General features: G+C 46.4%; 3 protein-coding genes across 11 annotated transcripts in view; 1 reads left to right on the forward strand and 2 right to left on the reverse strand.

Moving 5' to 3' along the window:
• The window catches only part of MAFG (MAF bZIP transcription factor G), a 31,702-nt gene extending 22,744 nt beyond the window's left edge, over window positions 1–8,958 (reverse strand). Inside the window, exon 1 of the mRNA XM_068654592.1 lies at window positions 8,946–8,958. The gene's annotated coding sequence lies outside the window, so the exon portion shown is untranslated. The remainder of the gene's footprint in view (window positions 1–8,945) is intronic.
• NOTUM (notum, palmitoleoyl-protein carboxylesterase) lies at window positions 463–8,944 on the reverse strand. Its single transcript, XM_068654572.1, has 11 exons — window positions 8,616–8,944; window positions 8,183–8,235; window positions 7,944–8,039; window positions 6,730–6,790; window positions 5,924–5,982; window positions 4,434–4,536; window positions 3,482–3,673; window positions 2,807–2,907; window positions 2,559–2,706; window positions 2,016–2,063; window positions 463–1,905 (listed from the first exon to the last, which is right to left on the reverse strand). Exons 1-11 carry the CDS (start codon window positions 8,927–8,929, stop codon window positions 1,599–1,601), a joined length of 1,482 nt encoding a protein of 493 aa, XP_068510673.1. The 5' UTR covers window positions 8,930–8,944; the 3' UTR covers window positions 463–1,598.
• The window catches only part of ASPSCR1 (ASPSCR1 tether for SLC2A4, UBX domain containing), a 58,742-nt gene continuing 43,325 nt past the window's right edge, over window positions 8,204–23,620 (forward strand). The window contains exons 1-4 of one of the 9 annotated variants that reach the window (XM_068654563.1): window positions 9,760–9,892; window positions 15,117–15,172; window positions 16,256–16,336; window positions 20,283–20,383. In XM_068654563.1, coding sequence (XP_068510664.1) covers window positions 16,295–16,336; window positions 20,283–20,383 — 143 coding nt within the window. In that variant the 5' untranslated portion in view covers window positions 9,760–9,892; window positions 15,117–15,172; window positions 16,256–16,294. Of the gene's footprint in view, window positions 8,229–9,462; window positions 9,893–14,896; window positions 15,046–15,116; window positions 15,173–16,221; window positions 16,337–20,282; window positions 20,384–23,620 lie in introns of those variants that run through there. The other 8 variants (XM_068654560.1, XM_068654558.1, XM_068654562.1 and 5 more) reach the window with 8 other exon arrangements.

Genomic DNA, 23,620 nt, shown 5'->3' on the forward strand with positions numbered 1-23,620 from the left:
TCAGTCAATAAAACATAAAAAGTATAAGTAACCCCTATATTAATAATACGGAAACTCCACTGATAGCTTTCCTGTATGTCTGTTCTTCTGGGAACACCATCCATTTTGTCTTTAGCTACTTATTTTTTTTCCTTTTAATCTTAAATGTGTAATAAACCCCATCTTGCACAGCAGGACTGCTAATTTCCTATGCGGTACTGCCCGAGTGTTTGCTGAAGTCTGTAACCAGTAACTGAATGGTTGGAGTTTTTGCTTTTTTACTCACCTATGACAACAAATATCACACATAGTGCTACCCTTTTAACCTGGTAAGATTTTTCTTGGAAGTGCGTGCTTCAGCCACACATTCCTGATCTCTCCCTTGTTCTCCTCCCATTACAAAGAGGATTCTATACATGTATGTTCTCTGAGGTGGGCACGTTTGCAAGCAATCAGTAGAATAGCAGTATGTTGTTTCTTGACTTGTGTTCTTTTTTTTTTTTTTTTTTTTTTTGCAAATGCTTCACCTTCTAAGACAGACCAGATAGTCTGATCAAATCAAATATTTCTCTAACTAGAATAGTGGCCTTTGCTGTAAAACCAGATCTCTCTGCATCTTAAAATACACTGCCCTTGAATCCCTGACAAAACACAAACTTCAAGCTGAAAATGCTGTGCAAGTAAGCAAACAGCAGATGCTGGGTGAAAGTATCTGTACTTAGACCTCACATACTCTTCATTACAGAAACAATGACAAAGCATATTGCAAGTGGAACACTGAAGTCTAATTAATATAAAATGTCAATACCCCCCTCAGCCCTCTCCCAGGCACAAGTGATCATAAGGAAAACCCACCCAAATGAGCAGCATATACAACTTTACAAAGACATATGAATGGTTCTCTGGTCAGCCCTTATAAATAGCATTTTACATATTAAAATAAATATGTCCACATTGCCAAAGTAGCAAGAGGTTCCTTCGTTATTTAAAAAAAAATATGTTACAAAACAATATCATTTATATTTCTTGCTTAGTTTAAAAAAGTAATAAAAAAGTCACTTTATAAAATAATACAGAAGTAAATTGATTACAAGAGTGTCCATCCCTAGCACATGTCCTTTGTTTGTATGTTATGATATATCATGAGATGCTGACCTCCAGGAAGTCATGTAATCATTCCTTCACTTCTTGTTGGATAAAAGAAATCCAGTGCTTGCTTTTTTCACCACTTGTATCGAGTCTATGATGTAAAATTCATGACAAGGGAAGAAGTCCTAGATCTGGGGAAGGTTCTCATTGCTGCTATTTATGGCTTTACTACTCCCTGTCTTACACAAGGCAATCTAATACAGGAAGAGGATGTGAATGGCCAGAAGTGATCCCTCGAGTTTGGAGGTAACAAGTTCCAGACAAATTGTGTAAGCAAGAAATCGCATTTTTTTTTCTTGACACATCTTAAGTGTGCAAGAGTGCGGGAACATGTGTTTGTGTACAGGTTTCTGCCTGCATGGGGGGTGAGCATGCACCAGCCTGCATGAGCTTAAGGAAGAAGATTAGAGTGTGTGGGAGAAGGGCCCCGAGTCCCCTCCTGATCTCCCTGCCCCTCAGAAGATCCTTTCCTAGTTACCACTGCTGAGCATCCCCAGAAGTTTACTGGGCTCCAGGCCCTGTTGCTGTGCCATCTTCTGAACATCAAAACCCATGTGCATGAGAAATTGGATCACATTCATCTCCTGCCCTGTGAACTGGTCCCTGATAGTGGGGCATGAGGGGTTGCAGTGGGGCCATGGACAGCTGTCAATCAGATGAATTGGGCAACCTTTCAGAGGGGCTTTCCCATTTTTGTTGCTCTCATGTAGGCTCCGATCCCAACAGTGCAGGGCACGGGGTAATGATGTCCCCTTCACCTGGATGTCCGTCCAGTGACTGAAAAGACAAACCACACAGATTGTATCAGAAGGGTCAGGTTATCAGAACTGATTAATTCCCCTACTGTTTCCGTGTTGACCTTTCACAGAATCTGTAAAATCACTCACTTGCGTGTAATGATCTCATGAGACAAACAGGCAGGAGCAAAGCTAGCACTAAAGAAAAAAAGGGAAACATGGATTAGGATTTGTCTTGGAAGGACAAATTAACTTCTGTTCAATAGAATATTCTGGACTAGGCAGAAAGTGGAATTTTTGCTGCCCTGACAAAGCTTTTAGAAACAGAGAAGCTTATCATGGCATAAAACCTGTCTGGACTGGAAAAGGGGTTCCATCCTGCCTAATAGTGTACATCTACTACAAGAGACTCCTGAATACCCGCTCTTGCATGCGGCAAATAAAGTACATTAATGGTTCTTCCTCTGTTGTCTCAGCTATCTCAGCGTTTTATGATCAGTACTTAATAAGGACAACTGGTAACTGTGAACCTGGAAATTACTTTGCACTTATTCAGAAATAAAACCAGCAAGATTCTTGGTGTAGACTAAGCATAGTTACCAAATCTATGACACCAGAGATCTGAGAAACACTGCTAGAATATTGGATAAAATACTTCTTTTGGAAGTGAGTTTTCCTTACTGAAAGACTTACGTTACATCCTTCAAGGTGTTTCTCAGCTCCCTGCCCAGATTCTGGATGTAGAGCCACTGCCCTTCCTGAACAGGCTGGCCAGTGAGGTGTACATTGTCTACAGTAAGCTGAGCCTCATCAAAGAGCCATTGGACAACAAAGACTGGACCTAGGAAGACAAAAAATTTGGACAGTGAATGGCTAGTAAGTTAGCCGTGAATACAGAGAAAACCTTAGAATCCATTTTATCTCTCTCCTCTGATACTTACATCGAAGAGTAGGATAAATCTTATATCCAAAAAAGCAGTTCCATTCCTCTCCCTCTTTAAACTGCAGCTTACAGCGTTCAGGAACAATACCGTTCCAATACCTGGAAGACAAAGCAACAACAGAATGAATGTCATAATGACATCTTAACAATAGTCTATCCATATCATGCTATATTTCTGTCCTGGTTATCATTCCAGCTTAATAAAAGCAGCATTCTTTCTTGGCTACATTGTCCTATCAATGCATTTGAGGGCATCTGCAATTGCACATTCTTTTGCACACCTATATTTGAAATTTGATTTTATTAAAAAAAAAAGTGAAAAAAAAAACACACTGACATTAGATAATAAATAAATACTCTTAAAACATCAAAATACAGGAAGATCAAAATTCACTCAGAGGGTGGCAAGGCACTGGAAAAGCTTGCCTACAGGTTGTGGATGATCCATCCCTGGAGGTATTCAAGACCAGGTTAGATGAGGCCCTGAGCAACCTGATCTAGGCAGTTGGCAACCCTGCCTTTGGGAGGGGAATTGGAACTAGATAATCTTTTGAGGTCCCTTCCAACCTAAGTCATTCTACAATTCTATGAAGATAGAGGAGAACATGATTCTATGAACATCTTTCCACTATTAATCCTGTATAAAAGCATACTTTAGAGCATGTGATTGTACCTTATTCCTCTTCTGATAGCTTCTGTTGGAGCACACGTTATGGTATCGATACAGTCAGTTCTGCGATACTGTTTATTATCCAGGAACCATCCAGAGTCTGCCAAGCCTCGAACCTGAATCCCTTGATAACCCATCTCCTCCAGCTGCTCTGCCACTCGATCCACGTTCAAGAGCACTCCTGTTCCTCCAGCACTGTAACAGCAATTTTAGTACTGCAGTGATGATGCTGGTGTAGCTATTAAATGGCTGGCTAGTGTACGTATTCAGCAGTGACACTCAAAACAACTGGTTCTATCCACAGGACAATCCAGTTAGTAGTTACCAAGTTATTTCCTTGCTTTGCAAAACATTCTGAAATAAAGCCAGCTCTGAGTAACAATCTGGTACCTCAGAAACAAAATCCAGTTCTAGTTCTTTCTTTTGGGAGATATATAGGCTTTATACTACTTGCAAGAGTTTTGGCTGCTCAAAACCTGAAAGAATCTCAAGTGAGAAGTGGCAAAGAGTGAATTTGTCTATATTACACCCGTGTAATATATGCTGAGTGTATCACAGCAGCGCAACGTAACAAGATTCAGAGCATCTGTGACAGGCAAATCTGAGTTTTTAATCAGATGTCTTGTGAATAGGTTCAGCACATGTGTCTCATGGCACGTATCCACAGGTGCCAGCATTTTTAATGCAGGGCAGAATAAACACATCCCCTCCCTCTTGCAAATCTTTTACCCTGTTATTTTCTTATAAATGTACCTGGACCAAAAGCTGAGGAAATACACTTCTATCATTTCCTGCTGTACCACCCAAAGGAGAAAACTGAGAACAGATGTAGAGTTTGTTATATTACAGTTACTACATTCCTAGAAGAAATTTTTCAGGAATTTAGCTCATCCCTAACAGCTTTCTGCTGTGGAGATCTCCTGTCTTCACCACAGGAATTCTTGTAGACACTTACCTGCTCCCTGCTAGCAGCAACACTTTTGCGGTGCTAAGACCTTTTCCCACAAGCTCCTTTATAACCTCTTGAATGATCAATGCTCCCATGAAGGCATATTCATCTGGAACAGAGACCTCAGCATCAATAAAACTGTTTCCTGTCCAGGTTAAATCTTTTGCTGCCTCTCCACAAATGCTTAAGAACCTTATGAAGGAATCATGAATCTAAAATCAGGCCCATTTCCTCTACCTGTATCAAACTAATCTAGTAAGAAATATTCTCCCAGTACAGAACTTCCCTGAAAGAAGTGAATAGACAGCAAACAGAATAAAAACAAACAAACAAAAAAGAAAACAAGCAGGCCTTCCTACAGCAGTGCATAGGAACCGGTAAACTAAGAGAAGGAAAACAAGAGCAAACCAGGAAGGTGCTGTGACCCTTTCTCTATTCATGGTGAGTATTCTCCCAGTCCATAAAGCCAATTCGGACATGCCACATTTCAAGACATATTACACTTGCACCAATTCCCAGGCACCACCAAAACACTGTTTGCTGTAGTGTAGCTGCTTCACAGGAACAACACAAGAAACTTACAAAATGAAAAGGTCCTTACTGTGACAGAAAGTATAACTTTGGTATCCACAAGTCATCAGTTTCTTGATACTAGTTAGTGAAGAGACATTGAGTAACAAGGTGTCTGGTTTAAGGTCAGAGCTCAAAGATCAACTCAAAGAAAAACAGTAACCTCCTGCCTTTCCAGTGCCACATCACAGAGCATCTTAGGCCTACCTCTTTCTTTCACAGCAGTGTACATCAGCAGTAATTTCATTCTGTTCAAAGAAAACTCTTCATGAACAAAGGCAAAGACAAAGTTCCTTGTGCTTATACAAGTATTACTGCACCAATCCTGCTTCACTTGGGAAACCCAAAGAACTACATGATGTAGAACAATTCACTTGCATGAAATTCAGCTTAACCTGGCAGAGGACTCCATTAAGCAGACTCCTAGAGTTTTGGCATTATCAAAATGACAGCTGATGCAAAACAGGATTGTACACAAGCAAACTACTCTGTTTTACAAAGAAACCTGCAGATAGCTTTAGGTTGACATGAGGAGAGATATCCTCCTCATTCAAGTTTGAAACTAAATTCACTCGCCTCTCAGACTAACAAAGCCAAAGTTGCACGCAACAAACCATGGTTCCTCAGCTACACCACTTAATTTGCTGTGTGCTGGATGGAACCTGGGGATTCATCTAAAAGGAATTTAATTCCTCTAATCCTTGCCTACTGCATCAGCGTAACATCTCTGCAAGCAGTGGCTCTGAACTATGTCAAAACAGACTGAGCTAAAGAGATCAGGATGTTTTATCTGGAAGTAGCTTGATATTCTTTCCTGCCCTTCAGCAAGAAAAGCCTGTTCTTCATTCATGTTGTTTCACAGAAGTCTGGCCATATCCTTTAATGTGTGATGTCTGTGGCAGCAACAACCCATCAGTAACACTCACTTTTCTCGGACTTGGAAGAGGCACCACTCCAAACATCACTTGAGCAATAAGGGATGAATCTGTAAAAGAGTTGTGTGAGTACTGATGTTCCTTAGACATGCAAGGAGGGGGTGAGGATAGGGTCAAGTAACTAGATGAAAATTAAATTCTGGGGAGGGGAAAAGGAAGCATTTCTTGTCCACTTAGACACTTAACATACCTTCTTGCACACAAAGTGACAATTGCAACTCTGTCTTGAATTTTCTTCTGAACACTGGTAGTTTTACTGAGTTAAATCAACAAGTAATTTCTGTTTTTTCAATCTAATTGGAGCACTAAGTTTGGTGGACAGAACAGAGGGCCACAATTTTGCTCTCAGCTGTCCCACTGATATAGTGGGTGACCTGTCACAGGGAAACTGTGTGCTTCATGAACATCCCCTCTCTTCTGCTTTTTCCTCACATATAGATGCATGCATAAACAGATGTCCTTCTCATTTCTCCTCTTTGAACTAAAAGAGTTACTCCATGTTCCTCTCAAACTGGCAAACGTACAATACACTATCAGCCCCTGCTCACAACAGTATTTGCCACTTAATTTATTTGAGAAGGCTCTCTGAGCTATCCCCAGTTTTTCTTCATTAGATCACCCCACAACTCCAAGCAGACTGAACTTGGGTTTCTCCAGACCTTGCCAGCACAATTTAGTTAGAGAGGTGAACTGGAACAAATGAGGAAACGTACAATTTCCTCTTGCAGACATTAGTCTTAATCTGTCTCAGTAGCACTCTGTTAGCCCCAAAAGCAGGAGAAGCAGTCTCTCCTTACACCATGTTCGCGTTCCACCAGTGGGGATTTTCCTCTGGCTGTGATGACAGGATCCCAGTTCCTGCAGATGGACATAAAGAAACAAGAAACATACCGATGACAGTGTATGACTTCAGAGTAACTGTATGAGTCTAAAGCAGAATCTCTGACCACGTAGAAAACAAACGTTCACAATGTACAACATTGGTTAGAGAAGATGAATGAACATTTGTAAATCTGCCCTTAGGCATATGTGACTTTCAGAATTTGATTTGTGGTACAGATGAAGCCTGTCTAGAAAGCTTCAGTAGTATAGTTTCTGTAGTACAGAACAGAACCTATGAACACATACTTAAGATGATCAGCACTTTCCCAAACACCAAATCCTACCAGGTCAAAGACGATATTTGCAAATGTAGGATTCACTGTCTGCGAATGAGAGAAGTCTGAGTTTTCAGAAGGGCTGAGTATAAGCACCAAGAATGAAAAGGAAAGCTCAACATTTCTCTGTTGACTCTGGAGCCCTGTTGTCCAGTGTGTGTCTTGGGTGTTAATTCCATCTTATGCATGAAAGTCAAAAAGCTAAAAGTACTTTTATGTGTACCCCAAACGTATGCTTTCACCGAGAATCACTGTGATTGCTTCAGTGACATTATACAATTATAAACGGGGAGGAGGTGGAATCACACAGCTCCACACAAGAGGCCCAGACAATTTACCCCATTTCTGCCTGGCACATAGGGCCAGTACTACTGTCCGCAAACCCATCCAGCCCATTCTGCAAGAAAGTACAGCTGTCCTGACAGACAGATTACGAGGTCCAAGTGCTTCTGACAGGATTAAGAGCAGCTTTCTTTGGAAACCAAATGACAAAAACGAGACTATGAAGATCCCAGCAGGTCTGTCAGCATGTGAATACGTTTAAACTAAAGAGAGTACGTTGGCGAGAGTTCAAAACACCAGTATCGCCCACCAGCCATAAGCAGACAGCCAAACACACGCATATCTGTGCCTTCATGACTGTGCGAGCGAGCAGAGGCACATTGTTTGCACGTACTCACGCAGGAACCGTCTGCGTGGGAGAGGCCGTGCTGGGGCCAGGCAGAAGCAGGCGCCCGGCAGCGGCTGCGCGCCCACCGGGACGAGGGGGCCGCCGGGCGCTGCCTCCGGGGAGCCGTCCCCACGGGGCAGGGAGGGACAGGCGGCCGTCCCCACGGCACGACGGGGACACTCACCCACTCTGGTCGCGGGCCACTCCTTGGAGCTCATGAGCCTCCGCATGGTGTCGTAGCGGCTGTCGCAGTTCTCCCTGTTGAAGCAGTACCACCCTCCTGGCGGGGAGAACAGGGGTCAGCCGCCCCCGCCCCGCCCCGGGCCGGGGGCCTCGGCTCCGGCCGACGGCTGGGGGAAGGCGGCCAGCACCGGGCCGCCCCCCGCCCGGCCCCGGCCCCGGCCCGAGCCGCGCGAGGCTCACCTTCGAGGAACAGCAGCCACCGCCGGCTGCCCTTGGACTCCTTGAGGTAGTAGCTGCGGACGGACAGAGCGGAGGCGGCGTTAGCGGGAGCCGCGCCCGACCGCGGCGCTTTGACGCCCGCAGCGCCGGGGCCGCGCGGAACACGTGGCGGGGGCGGGGGCGAGGCGGCGGCGGCGGCGGCACCGGGGCCGGCGGCGCCGGCGCCCGCCGAGGGGAGCGGCTCGGGCCGCGCCGCCCGCGGGCCGCGCGCTGCACCTGTCGCTGCAGAGCCGCCCGCCGCCGCGCGGTGGCGCCACAGCCCTCGGGGCCGCGCAGGGGCCGGGGCCGCGGGGAGCGCTCGGCGGGCCGGGGCCGGGGCCGGGGCCGGGGCCGGGGGCTGCGGGGCGCCGCGAGCCGGCGGCGAGCGCGGCGGGGGGCGGCGCGCGGGACTCACCCGGCCGGGCTGCCGTCGTTGCAGGTGACCGAGGCGTTGTGCAGGAGGTGCAGGCGCAGGTCGTGCGGCAGCGCCTGGGCCGAGCAGGGGTACAGCGACTGCGCCAGGCTCTTGACCTGCGCCATGAAGCTGTCCATGTTGCCCTCCACCGCGGTGAAGTCCAGCGGGAAGCTCTCGGCCGGCGCCGCCGCCGCCGCCTCGCCGCGCTCGCGCACCGCGGGACCCCGCCGCCGCCAGCCCTTCCTGCCCTCGCCGCCGGGCCCGGCGTGCAGCAGCCCCAGCAGCAGCAGGAGGTGCACGGCCGCCGTGCCCATCGCCGCCCGCCGCCACCCGCCGCTCGCCGCGGCGGCAGCAGCAGCAGCCAGTCCCCGGCGGCGGGCAGCGCCGCCCGCGCTCCGCCGCGCCCCGCCGCGCCGTCCGCGGGGCCGGGGGTCGGCGGCGGGCGGCGAGGGCAGCGCCGGCGGCGCGGGCTCGGCGGCGCGGCTGCCGGCGCAGGAGCCCGCCGCCCGCTCCCAGGCGGCGAGCATGACAGAGGGGCACGGAGTGCGCGGGGAGCGCGCCGGGGGCGCCGCCAGCCCGGGCGCCGCGTGGGGCAGCAGCCGGCCAGCCCCCGCCCTGCCCTGCCCTCCGCCCCCTCGGAGCGAGGCGGAGGGAGCGGGGGGTCTGCGCCGCGCCCGCCGCACCGACGCGGCGAGCCAGTGCCGCGGCGCGGGGCCGCTCCGTCGGGGCGTCCGCCGCGCCGCGCCGCCATCGCCGCCCCTGCCGGCGCCGGGACCGCGGCCGGCGGCGCCCGCCAGCCTCGCCCGCAGGGCGGCGGGGGCACGGGGCGGCTCCTCCCGGCCCGGGCCGGCCGGCGGCGGGGGGGGCTGGGCCGCCCGACGGCGCCGTGTGGCCGCGAGGGCCCGCACGTGCCAGCCCCGCCGGCGGCGGCGCCCCCCCGACCCCCCGCGCTCCTGGCGGCGGCTCCGCCCCCCCGGCCCCGTAGGGGCGGTGCCGCCCGCCCCCCACCCGCGGGAGGTGCCGCCCCCGGCCCCCGGGTCGCGCTCTTCCCCGCACCCCCCGCGGCGGCCGGCCCGGGGGGCGCCCAGGCGGGCCGCGGCCGGCGAGCAGCGGCGACGCGGCGGCGGCCGTCGTTCCGCCGGTAAACGGGCGCTCCGCTCCGCGCCCGTCGGCGGCTCCGAGCCGGGGGACGCCGCTGCAACGGGGACAAAGGAGAACGAAGCTGCCGCGGCTAAAGTTAGAGGGGACGTTAGCAGAGGGCTTTTTCGCAGGACTCGGTAAGCGTGCGGGCGAGCCGGGCGGTGCGGGAGGATCGCGGGGGGCCGGGGGCGGCGGCCCCCAGCTGGGCTCCTCCCGGGGCCCTCGCCCCGCCCGCCGCCGGCCGCAGCGCTCAGCGCCTCTGAGGGACTTCTGGGTGCCCTTCGCGGCTCGTTAGGCTTATCGGCTAGCGGCTCTCCCTGGTTTTCTCCACTGTTATGACATTTCCAGCAATTAAAGGAAAAAAAAATCCCCGACATAAAAGTAGCGTTAAGTATCTGTTACTAGGACGCCTGTCAACTGTAAGAGCAAAGCATGTCACAAAAATGTTGTAACTACCTCAGAATTCAGTGTTATAAACCGAGGGAATGCGGAGAAAATGCTACACTTGAAATAATTCCTTTGTTTAGTTACCCAAACGGACAGCTCTTGCACTTCAAGAGCACCTATTGATGGTTGCACCGGATGATCTTGGAGGTCTTGTCCAACCCTAATAGTTCTATGATTCTACAATTCAACAGCCCTCAAGAGAGGAGCAAGGAAACAGGCTGCCTTTATGAGGAAATTTAACGTATCCTCCATCAAAAAGGTGAAAATAGTGTATCCTTGAAATAATAAGTGGACTTTTTGTTTGTTTGTTTTGTTTAATTATTGGGCAAGAATTAAGGCTGTTCAGCTGCTGCAACTACACTTTTTGCCTTAGCACATTTGGACTTTTAAAACATCCTCAGCTCTGAATTTCCTACATGCATAGCTTGTGATTTCACAATAGGATTATCACTTTTTTTTTCTTTACTTGTTCAGTTACTCTTACGTACCCTGTCACAGCTCTGTCCTCAGTGAGATTTTTTTTTCTAAATGTTTTATTTAAATGCTGATAGTACCATCAGTATCCTAAACCAGGAAAAAAAAAAAAAAAGTTAAACTGAGGTAACCCTCCAGTCACCCCCAATACATTTTTGGGCCCAGCACAATTCTGCATCACTTTATCTTTTACTGCACCACCTTTAAGATCCCTTCCTCACTGGCCATGATAAGTGTGAGCAATTGGTCCCTAGGACCAGCTACAGCAAGTTAAGAGAATTTGCAAGGCTGACAGAGCAGAGGTGCAGCTGGTTAGTTTGCACAGTGTCTGAAGATGTTAATCTGTAGGTCCTGAGTGCTTTGGGATCTCTGGAGTAGTTGGCATAAACAACTCCAGGAGCTCATACTCCACTAGCTACAACAAGAAAATGGGACAGATAATGTTGCTAAACTTCACCCTACTTTCTTAAGAGAAAAGGGTGCCGTTTGTCACACTGATGGGCTTATGTTCTTGATTCTCGTTGGGCAGATCTGGAGTTACTGGACTCTGTAACACGTTGTACCAGCTGATGCATTCACGGGTGACACTGAAAGAACCTTAGGGCAAAGAGAAGCACATGTTAATGTTGCAGATCTTTGGGCTTTTGTCCAAAGAGGGGAAGCTAAGAAGTTAAATAATTCCTGTCTTGGCTTTACAGGGCTCCCTCCAGCTTTCCTGTATCTCTTGTTTCAGATAACTCAGGAGGAGGGTTTCTTTCAGAGCACTCTTACTTGTCATCCTTCCAAAGTCCAGACAAATGTTTGTATTACTTCTGTCATGAAGGAGGAAGGGGGCTGTTAGAAGAGTGTAAGACTGTCAGGGTATGGCATGAGAGACTACTTTCTTACTTCTAGAAAATTCTACATTTAAATTTGGTACAATGTAACTCTGACACACTGAATTTGAGGGAACGTCCGAGTGCATGCAGATTTCAGAGAACTGTACAATACTATCCATCAATGCAACAGCTTCACTAAATTTTAGTCCTTTGGTTAGAGCTGTCCTACGTAGATTGCACCCAATATGGAAGAAAGCTCAGAGAAAGCAGCAAAAGAATTGGACGCCTCCTCCACACACGGAAGATTTGGCATTTTTATTGCTGGTGTTGATGCATGTAGGGAGCCAACAAGAGATTTTTAACCATTGGGAGTAATGTGAAGGGAGATGCTGTTTCGATTTAGTACCTCTCAAAATGAAATAGCCTGTATAAAATGTTCCAGTATGTCGTAGTGTAATTCAGTATTTTGAAGCGTATTGAACTATGCTATACAACAGGAAATGAGACAGTTCTGAAATTCCCTAGTACTCTGCCAGGACTTGACCTCTTGATGTTTCCCTATCAGAAGCTGGGAGGATTTCTCCAGGAGCCCCGTGCAAGGACTTGTGTTTCAGGTGTTTCCCTTTGGCAGGCAGCATTCTTGCACCTGATCTCAGACGCTCTGTGGCCCTGGCTCAGTTAAAGTTCCTTGGCTCATTTATTGGGTCTCAAGTTGATCAAAAGTTGGTCAAAGTGGTGGTGTTGGGGGGAGGGAAGAAGGGGTAGAAGATGTAAGTTACCCCACAGAAGGCCACTCACCAACAGATAAAATCTCACTTTTGCATGGTCATGCTACTTTACCACCATCTCTTCTGCTATCAGTGGGGGGTGGGGGGTAAAGGAACTTCAACAGAGCAACACAGTCCCTTCATAGCCTGAGTACAAAGTGATGTGTGGTTGGAAGCACCCAGTTGAACGTTAGTGGGACTCAGCATGATTAGTAATACATACCATTAGTAAAGACAGGAAGAAATACTTTACAGTATTGTCATTGCTCTGATAAATAGCTATTCTGTATGATATTTTGGAACTGTTTGCAAAGTATTTCTAGATGTTCACAGTTAATTTCCTATTCATTTGAAAGAAAATACTTTTTTTTCCCCCATGCTTTTTCGAGAAACAAACTTCTGCATTATTCTCCGTGTGAGTGTGTGACTGAATGTAAACATGCATAGTTATATTATGAAATATCTCCCTAATGCAAAGCACATCTAGCTGCCTAAAAAGTGATTTTAGGGAAAGATTGTTCTACAGTTTATTCACTGTAATCACTAATGAAAAGCAATTTCTAAGCACTTTTTAGCATGGTGGATGTTGTTTTGCTGAGGCTCACCTGGTAGATTTGCAGGCATGCTCTTATCCTGACAGTGGCAGAAATCTGAATTGTTAGAGATATTTTCAGCAATTCCCTAATGAGTTCCTATTACTTTGTAGCACTTTAATGAACTCCAGGTTGTAGTTTCCTCTCCCTTCTTTCTCTCCTAATTCTTCTAAATTCAGATAAATATTTCAGATTAGAAGTGGCTCTGGATATGAAATGTGACCATTAACCTCCATGCAGCTCTCTGATTATGATATGCCATTAAAAGCTAGATTCATCTCTCTAATCCAGCCACTTGGAAATTTTTGGCTCAAATTACATTGGTATTTTTTTTAACAGGAGCAACATTTCTTTAAGGGATGTGTCACTCTCAGATGCAAAAGAGGAAACAGCTGCCTCTTTCAGACATCGAATAAGAACCAACCCCATCCAGAAACAAGACCAAATTTTTGGGCTCCATGAAAACCAAGATGTATCTTTTAAAATTGAATGGCTGCTCCACCTCAGCAGCTGACATTAACATAGCCTTTTTAATCGTTCCTTTTTCTTCATACCTTCTGTTGAAGGTGGAACAGCAGGATATTTTTGTTCTGTGATAAGTACTTGCAGAGCTCTGGGTTTCTACCTTATTTTAAAGACTGAGAACTTGCACACCATGGATATTTGTTACCCCTTTTGTAGGCATGTGAAAGTTTACAGGACAATCTTACCCTTAAGTTGTAATGCCTCTTCACATTATATTCTACAGCAGAATGCTCTTACAGTGGCAGGGAATCACAGGAAATATGTTGATGGACTTATGAATGTTACAGAGATGGTAGTGGGGAATGATTAGTGATTGTCTTAATAAAAGCTGGGGAACACCAAAGAATAAGTTCTAAAGCATAATTAAGCACTTCTGTAATGCAACACAACAGAACTGTGGCACCCATTGCCTCAGGATTTTGTGGATGCCAAAAGCTTAGACAAGGGGGCTCAAAACACAGCTGAGCATGTTTGTGTAAGAAAAATCCAGCAGATATTAGATGTAAAGATACAACCTCTAACTTGGAAAGTCCAGAAGGCTCTAACTGCAAGGTGCTCAATGTTTTTCTCTCTTTCTCTCTCTTAGGCAGTGGGATGCTCTAATTTGTCTTACCACTAGTGTTCTGTTTGTGACACTGTGTAGACACTCATTTGACCATGAGCATAATGCTCCCCTCTTCTGAGTTTCTCTCTGAAATGAGTTTGTCGCTATAGTTCTTACATTTTGCCAAGGGCTACCTTTCTTGTAGCATTGGTATTTTCAGTCTTTAGTCACTGTCATCACTGCTTGCTCAAGAGGAAAGAGCTTACATCTGCAGAAGAGGATTCTTGCCGTACATTCAGCACGCGAGTGCGCAGCTCCTCAGCAGACCCTTACGGCTTAGGGTGCAGAACTGCTGGTGGTGCGCGTGCTGGCCGCTGCCTACGAACATCTGCTACTTCGCAGCGCCGGCGTGCTCAAGGATCTGACCTGTTGGAGCAGGCTGCTCGGGGCCGGCGCCCAGGCGGCTTCTGATCTCCAAGGAAGGAGGAGACTCCGCAGCCTGTCCGGGCTGCCCCAGCCACTGCTCCGTCACCCGCCTCGGCAGAGCGCTCCCTGATGCCGGGCCGGGCCCTCCCGTGTCCGCGGCGCTGGGCAGCGCCGAGCAGGGCCGGGCCCTGTCCCTCTGCCCCTCGCGTTTCCTCCGGAGCCCCCCGGCGCGGCCCCCGGCCCCCTCGCTTTTCGTGGAGGGGAAGGCCGGAGGGTCTTGCTCTGCCTTCTCGCTCTTCTTCCGAGAAGCCGAGCGAATCTGTGCCACCGGCCGCGTGTCTGTCGCACGCTGCCCTCCCTTCCTCGTCGGGCACGCGTTACCCCGTTTCCCTGCCTTTGTTCTAGGTGCCGCTCGTGCTCCGGGCCCCGGCTGTGCCGCTGGGAGCCGGGAGCCGCTCCGCGCCCGCCGGCCCCGGCGCCCTCGGCCGCTGCGGGGCGAGGCGGGGCCGCGGCGGGGCGGGCCGCGGGCGGGGGCGGCCCGGGGGCGGCCCGGCCCCGCCCCGGCAGCGCGGAGCCAGCGCCGCGGCGGGCGGGAAGATGGCGGCGGCGGGCGGGGGGGGAGCCGTGGTGTCGGTGCTGGCCCCCAGCGGGCGGCGGGTCACGGTGCGGGTGGGGCCCGGCACGGTGCTGCTCCAGGTGGGTCCGGGGCGGGGGCGGCCGGCGGCGGGGCCGCGGGCCGGCCCCTGACGCCCCTGTTCTCTCCGCAGATCCTCGAGGAGGTCTGCAGGAAGCAGGGCGGCAGCCCCGGCGAGTACGGCCTGAAGTGAGTCTCACCGCGGGGGTCTGCCGGGCGGCTGCGCTTCCCCCGGCCCGGCGCCGCGCCCGGGCCCGGCGGAAGCCCTGCCCCGGGCCGCCCGCGGCTGCTCCCCGCGCCGGGCCGCGCTGCTGGCGAGGCGCCCGCACGGTGCCCGCGGCCCCGGCCCCGGCCCCGGCCCCGGCCCCTCTCCCCTCCTCTCCCTGCTGCGGACGGCGCCGTCGGCCTGCAGCCCGGCCGTGTGGGCGCCCTGTCACCCGCCTGTCCCCGTTCACTGAGCGTGGCCTTGTCCCGAGGGCGGCCGGGGAGGCCTGTGTGAAACACGCGTGGGAGCTGCTTGGTGTTCGGCGTGGGCGTTCTTGTGGCGGGTGGGCGGGCGGCCTAGAGGGGCCCAAGGCGTCCTTTAGCTGTTTACTGAGGCTGGTGTTTGTTTTAGTCATTGCCACAGCTGTGTAGGTGCTGCGTGATAGCGCACGAGGAAATCATTCGCAGTTATCACGGGAGAGAGGTCCGTGCTGTACAGTTAAGGTTATTCTCTAGAAAAGTTTATTTGTTTGAGTTAAGCTCTGTGGTTCTCCTAGTGCTGAGTTCCATTCACTTTTAGGACGTGTGCTGAAATCCTGTGTACCTTCTGTGAAAACACTCCCTTCCCTGCCTCACACTCACTTTTTTGCTAGTTGACAGACTGATAGGGACTCTTCTGTCTTACCTACTGTTTTGACTATATACTTTTACACTATAAAAATCAAGAGCTTATTCATCTCACTGGCAGTAAAATACATTTTTATTTAGTGTTGTATGCAGCATGTGAATAGGTATTCAGCAGTTGTTTATCTCTTAAAACCTGAGTAGGAACACAATTAGAGGATTTTATCTCTGATCTCTACAACCTTTAGTATTTTGGATAGGCAGTACCATCTTACCCTATGGCTTCCAACCAGTCTGTGGAGAGTTCTGTTGCTTCAGACCTGGATGTTGCACTGTTGCCAGTCCCTAAAGTGATCTGAAGGTTGCATACGATGGTTCCTGGTGTCTTCATTTACTGTATTCTTCTTCAGGTTTCAGAGAAGTGTATTGGATCTCTCTTTACAGTGGAGATTTGCCAGACTACCCAACAATGCCAAGCTGGAGATGGTGCCAGTCTCTTGCAACAGAGCGGGAATTGGAAATACGGTATGTTCATTTCACAGTGTGACCTGATTTGTTTAGTTTTTCAGGCATGCTGGATATGATCTTGTCATGTCTAGTGAGCAGGAACATGTTCAGGCTTGATCAAAATGCACGAGTGGAAGACCAACTGAAGAATAGTGGAGGCATGGTGAAAAAAGGGATGTAGGAAATTAGGAGCTGGAAGTCTTTGCTTACGGTCCATATGGTGGTGGTGTTCCAGCGATGTGTTGGTGGGCAAGGGGATCTTTTAGGGGGCTGGAAAACTTAATAGACGTAAATATATAAGATGTTAAAGATCGCTGTTGGCTTTGCTCAGCAGTTGCGTTAGTTCCCTTTCCTAATTTCTATTTCTGTTACTGTAGTTTGCTTCTGAGCTTCAACTAAAATTTGAAATTCTTAAAGAATTCACGATATGTTCACACAGCTTTGTAGTTTTCTCTGACATGTGCTGTGTTTAGCATTGTTCTAATGTTCCTATTTATTATTATTTGCAAAGGGCTTATGGACGCTTTGTTCTGTAGGAATTATTGTCAAGTTTAGGAGACTTAAATCTTTTAATGCACGTCATTCTAACAGCTGGAGACAGAACTTTTAAAACAATGCAGAGATATTAATGAACATAAACATGTTATGTGGTAAAAATGATGTAATGGCAGGTGATCTAGGGGTGCTATCGGTACAGTTGTAGTGATAAAGTTATTGACATTTTGCTTATATGTTTGTAAACTTAGACCAGTGCCAATTATCTCCTATTATTTTATATAGAGCCAGGGATTTTGAGAAAGACTTTTTCTAATGGACTGAATGTGACTTCCGTGACATACTTAGCTTTGAACTGTTGCCCAAAAAACTGATGCAACTGGCAGTCTGAATTTCAGGGCTGGATTCTTATGGAATGGTGATGTCAGCTGTCATCACTCTGCTGTAGATGAGAAAAATCTAAGGCCTGTATTCAGCACGGAAGAAATCAGGAGGTCATGTTAATGGTAGTATGAAACTACATAGTTTTGTTGGCTAGTTGTTGATGATGCCACTGATTTCTTTATTAGAAAAATTCCTGTCTCCAGCAGATCACAATTTGCAGTCCTGCAAGGACTGGCAGGAGTTGTGGCAGATTACAAACACGTTCTTCCAAGGAAAACACTGCAGATTACTGGAGTGTGTGGTGTCTATTTTAATTTCCTGGGGGAAGGGGAAGGATGCAGATTTTGGTGGGGACAAATTAAAACAGATTGAAAGAAAGCTTTTGTTGTTGTCCTAGTCTTATGTCCTTCGTAGGCTTTTGAATAAGGCTGATTTTTGTGGATTTAAACAACCATAGTTGACTAGAAATACTAGGTTCTATCTAATAGGGATTTTTTAAAAACTCTTCTTTAGACAGGTCAGATAATTGGGGAAAATGTAGAGGTAGACATCTTGGGAAAGAAGTCTGAATATTCTCTCAAAGATAGAGATTACATCTGAGGTGCTCTACTGTCCTCAATCTCTTGTTCAGCTGCTAGAGTTTTTTCCTTGTGACTTCAGTGTATTCATTTTGGAAGTTCCTTGTTGTTTTTTTGTTGTTGCCATGGGGATTTTTGGTAGAAATTGTCTGAAGAATATGTAGAAGCTGCATGAGCACCTGCTGATGAATGTGGACATTCACATTGTAAGTTGGAAAAGGCCTAATCCCATTTTTTTTTCCTATCACCATATGCAGATGTTTAAGAACCTGAACATCCAGAATTATTTTTGACATTTTTGATTAATGCACTCTGAAATTGCATGTTAAAATTTGGTAGCTAGGAAGCATTAGTGAATTGCTAGTTGCACATATAGTCTTCTTCGACGTGTTAATAGTTGGTTAGGTGTTCAGTAACTTAAGAAAGATAGTTCTGAATCATGTTTGTTGTTTCTCTGTGTGGATGTGCAAGTATGCTATTTGTTCTTCCTCAGAGAAGTTCTTTTGCATGTTGATGCTGAAGTCAACACAGCTTTGTGCTGTGTTGGAATTGTACTTTATGAAGCTGTCTCAATTCTGCCAGGGCTATTGGAATTAATTTTATATAGCTGTGAAGCCACTTGCTGTAAAGTTTCAGCTAGTGTAAAACAGAGCCTCTCAATTGCTTGTGAGGATATGTCATTTGGGACTCTTGCATTGGCCTTTCTCTGGCTGTGTTTCAGTTCAGGATATGGCATTTTTTTTTTTTTAATCAAAGTCCTCTAAAAACTGGGGTATGTGACTGCCTTTGACGCTGTTAGAAAGTATATGAGCTGAACAGTACTAAAGGAGCTAATGAACATTTAGAAGAGCAGATCTCAGACTGTGTTACTGATTACTAGAGGAAACATAATCATGCCAGCATTCATTTTGTCCTGAATTCAGTGTAAAACTCATAAGGCTTTCTCCGTTTTTTTTTTGTTTTTCGTTTTGCTGTGCTGAAACACGGGTTACTAGCAAAACATTGGGGAAAAATTAAACAAGTTTGTGTTGCCGTTTGGCAAGCTCTTCCCTCTCTTCCCTTTCCTTCGCAAGTTTACTAAATGTACTTGCTACAGTCACTGTCTAGTTTTCAAATTTCACCCTATTTAAAGGTGAATTTGACACTTGCACTGTAACTGTTCTCTTCAAAGTTCCTGGTGACTTTCTCACAGCTGAAGCTCAGAATGCATATCGTAACTCCATCCCCTCTCAGCCTGTCAGATGCTTTTAATGATGTTGAACACCTTTCTGTAAACAAATTCTCTTTTGACCTCAAGGTTTTGTTCTCACCTGTTCCTGTTAGATTTTCTCCAATTGCTTGTTCAAAAGGTCCTCCATATTCCTGCTTACTTTCTCTGGAAACTCTGTAGGCTTTAGTCTGAGTTCCCTCTATTCCTCTGCATCTTCTGACTCTTACTGGCAAATATTCTTGCTTCAGTCTGTCAAGCAGGTCTGAAATGTGCTTTTCAACACTACACTGTCCTCTTGTCTTTGAAGCTAAAATTTCAAATTTTCCAGTCCCTTTTGAAGATGGCTAGCCAAACCTCATCTTCAAAATTTCTGAATTTGTGATTTCTCTTTGGCTCTGAGTTGATATACAGTCATTGAAGTGAAGATCAACTGTAGTGAACTTATAGTTGTGCTTGTCAGTTTGCACAGACACCACAATATTTGAAAAATAATGTGACTCTTTTCTCTGTCTTCTGAATCAAGAGCAGGTTGTTTTTATTTATTTACTTATTTTTTAATAAGGGCTCCCTTTTTTCTTACCATCACTAGTATTTTTGGGAAGCTAGGAGTATAGTTTGTCTTAAAATATTTCATAATCAAATGGATGTCCTCTAGAATTTTTGATGATAATTTATGGAGAAATGAGTTGTAAGGTCTAGAGAAATCCTTGGAGGAATGATGCTGGTCAGGTTGGTGGATGTTTGAGTTGCACTGAAAACTGAAATCAACTGTCCCGCTGTTTCTGTAGGCAGATAGTAACATTAGCCAGTATCATGCTATGCATTCTCACATTAAGAAAATATGTTACAGGTTGTGCAGCTGAGAGGAATACAACAGATTCATGTGACATTATTAAAGTGGTAATTTTTCTAGCAGTGCTAAATGTGTACTGTGGGCTTGGACTCTGAAAGCAAAGCTGTTAATTTTATTCTGCAAATCTTTCTAAATTGAAGTTGCACTGTCACGTTAATTTTTCAGTGATGTGAGAGGAGACTGAATGAATTGCCCAAAGAGAGCTATTTACTAAAGAACTAAAATCATAATATTCATAGTAGAATAGAACTATTCTGAATATTAACTTCTAAAACAATCATTAAATACTAATTGTTTTTATCTAATGTAATAATTTGCAGAAAGTGTTTAGAAGAAAGTCACGATTTTTGGTTAGCAGGTTCCAAAGATCATAGAAAACACTGAAAAAAGTTGTAGTGAAGAAATTTTCATTGAATTCTTGTATTTACTGTATTGTTCCTATAGGTTCGGATTGCATTACAGTTAGATGATGGCTCCCGTTTGCAAGATACCTTTCTCTGTCAACAGACTTTGTGGGAACTTCTGAACCATTTTGCAAAGACCAGGTAAGCAACTCAGTGGAAAAAAAATCCTTGTTTGGATGGGTCTATGTATGACAGTATTTAGTTGTTGTTACAGTGTGTTGTGGTTCAATCCCAGTAGGCACCTAAGCACTGTACAGCATCTTGCTCTCTCCCGCTTGTTCCCTAGTGGGATGGAGCAAGAGAATCAGAAGGCCAGAAGCTAGAAAACTCATGGATTGGGATAAAGAGTTCAATATTTTTTTTAAACTCACTTTAAAAAATAAATAAATGGGAGGGGGTGGGAGAATGATGTAAAACACAATTGCCCACCACCAGCTGACTGATTCCCACCCAGTCCCCACGCAGCAGCACCCATGGTAAGCTTTCCCCCAGTTTGTGGAATACAATGCCACATGGTATGGAATATCCTTTTTGCCAGTTTGAGTCAGCTGTGCAGATTGCATCCCCTCCCAGCATCTTGTGCGCCTCTGGCCTCCTTGTTGACAGGGCAGTATGAGGAAAAAAAGGCTTCAACTGTGTAACCACTGTTCATCAACAACTAAAACATCAGCGTGTTATCAACACTACCTTCATCACAAATCCAAAACCTAGCACCATAGAAGCAACCATGAAGACAATAACTCTACCCCAGCCAACATCACCACACAGTGATCCAACTAAATCATGCAGAATTGTAGAATTTACATTTCATTGCATTTTTTTCCTTTATAACACAGATGTTTGCCTTGTCTTTGCTGTTTCATATTTGACAATCCATTGTTTTGTTGCTATTTTTTAATACCGGACTTGCAGTCTTGGTTCAGGGCATAAACTGGAAACAAACTGCAAAGGCCAGAAAGAAACTATATACCTGGATGTATTGCTGCATTGTTCTTTTATACAAACTTATTTAAAGTCAAGTTACTTCCAGAGCTGAGAAGCTAGTCTAGATTATCTTCATCACTAGTATTTTTTGCGTTGCAGTTTCACATGGTAGAGAGGGTTCTTAAACAAGTTGCTGTTGCTTTTGGGACTTGAGCAGATCTCCAAGTAAATATGTAGTTCTCAGCAGGCTAATGTGGCTAATTAACTCCTGATTAACTGATTAGCTCCTACTTAAATGGAAAAATATTTGGTCTTACATTTATTAAATATATACGTGGGTTAGAAATCTTACTGAGTCTGGTTCATTGCTTTCCTTTGTCTCTGGCCTTGACTTTAAAATGCGGTATTGTTTTGAAATGTCAAGCTAAGAAACTTTTCTCTGTAGATGGTTTTTATTTTTTTTCATGGCTTGGAAGATGGAGCCTTGAAGCTGTGACAGCCATTCTACTCTGAACAGAATTTCCAACTTTATTTTTCTTTTTGTATTGTTGGTTTACCTTTCTCTTGGTAAAGTGTCTTTTCAGATTTTGTGTTTCTAGCTTGCTTTTTCTCTTGTATTCCTCACCTTCTGCCAGTTGCTCTGCACTTTTTCTAATGTGACTAAGCTTGCTTCTGTTGCACTCAATCCTCCTGCTCCTCTGTACAGATGCTGTATTATGCAACTAGGAACTGTTTTTGTTAATTTCTCAGAACACTCACATACTCATCAATCTACAGAGATAGTGGTGATCTGTGTGGAAACTTCTTAAGTCTCCAAAGCTATGGTGCTAGAAAAGCTGTTAAATAAGTGGTCGCTGGGAAGGGACAGGTGATAGTTCAGTAACCAGTAGTAGTTTCAGGTAAGCTCAGTCTTTCAGCGTACACTTAGAGGATGCAAAATCTTGGATTGCCATTTGTCATCTGGGCTGGAGCAATTGACCAGTTATGGGTATGCATTAGCATTAGACTACTGTACTAGCATAAACTACTTTAAATTAAGTTTGATGTTGCTTATTATGTACTGCAATTGGAACAGCCTAAGAAACACAGTTCTGAGGTTGAATTGGTCAAACTTACCTCATTAAGTCAGGGTAGCACAGTTGAGTTGTGTAGCTTGAGTTGCTCTGGAGTTGTTGTGCTTCCCAGGGATGCACTGTTTGTTTTCAGACAGCTTAGCCCCTGTTCTGGTTTCAGTTAGAACAGAGTTAATTTTCTTCCTAGTAGCTGGTAGAATGCTATGTTTTGGCTTAGGATGAGAAGAGTGCTGATAACACCCCGATGTTTTAATTGTTGCAGAGCAGTGCTTATACTGAGCCAAGGACATCTCAGCTTCTTGCTCCGTCCTGCCAACGGGCAGGCTGGAGGTGCAGCAAGAGCTGGGAGGGGACAGACCCAGGACAGGTGACCCAAACTAGCCAAAGGGGTATTCCATACCATCTGACGTCATGCTAAACAATATATAGGGGTGGCTATCCGGGGGGAGGGGGCCGGACTGCTCGGGGTTAGGCTGGGCATCGGTCAGCAGGTGGTGAGCAATTGCATTGTGCATCACTTGTTTGTACATATTAGTAGTAGTAGTACTATTATCATCATTGTATTATTATTATAATTGTTATTATTGTTGTTGTTGTTATTATTTTCCTGTCTTATTAAACTGTCTTTATCTCAACTCATGGGCTTCACTTTCCATTTCTCTCCCCCGTCCCAGAGAGGGAGGGGGGAGGGTGAGCGAACGGCTGCGTGGTGTTTAGCTGCCGGCCGGGTTAAACCACGACAGCTCCCTGAATGGTCCATAACAAGATCAAATGAGTGCCTAGTGTCGGCCCAAGGGAGGGAGTTAGGATCATGGTGTGTGTGTAGGGGGGGCGGGGAAAGCAGGTCAAAAACATCTTCTGAATAGCAGCAATGGGTTGAACAGTTACTGCTTACTTCCCACGCTCCTGTCCAACTCCCCTTGTAGTATTTGTGCAGCTTCGTGGGGAATTGGCTTACATAGCTGATTCGGCTGAAAAATAATGTTTTCCCTGTTATCTTTCAATTAGGTCAGTTTCCTAATCCAGGTAAGGGCTGTCTCTCATAGACAGTTATGGTAAGAAGTGTAATGTGTCTCAAATAAGGATCCAAAAGGAGGAAGCAGATAGGTAGAAATGGTTTGTGACAGTTTTTTTTTTTTTTACTCAAAATTTTGTATCATCAAAATATCTGCTGTGTGGCATTTAACTCTTAAATTGAAAAGGACAGTCTTTATGTAAATACTAGACAGATTCAGATTTTTTTTTTTGGAGTGGGAAAGAAGTAGACAAGGGGAATGGAGAAACAAAACCTGGGTTTATTTTTGGGGGTGTTTTAAGGCCTTTTTTGTGCCTTGTTTCATACTTGGTGCCCTCTTGGAGACGAGTGCCTGTTGTAGTTGGG

This window comes from Anas acuta, chromosome 18 (genome assembly GCF_963932015.1).
Source record: "Anas acuta chromosome 18, bAnaAcu1.1, whole genome shotgun sequence".
In the NCBI taxonomy this organism is placed as follows: Eukaryota; Metazoa; Chordata; class Aves; order Anseriformes; family Anatidae; genus Anas; species Anas acuta.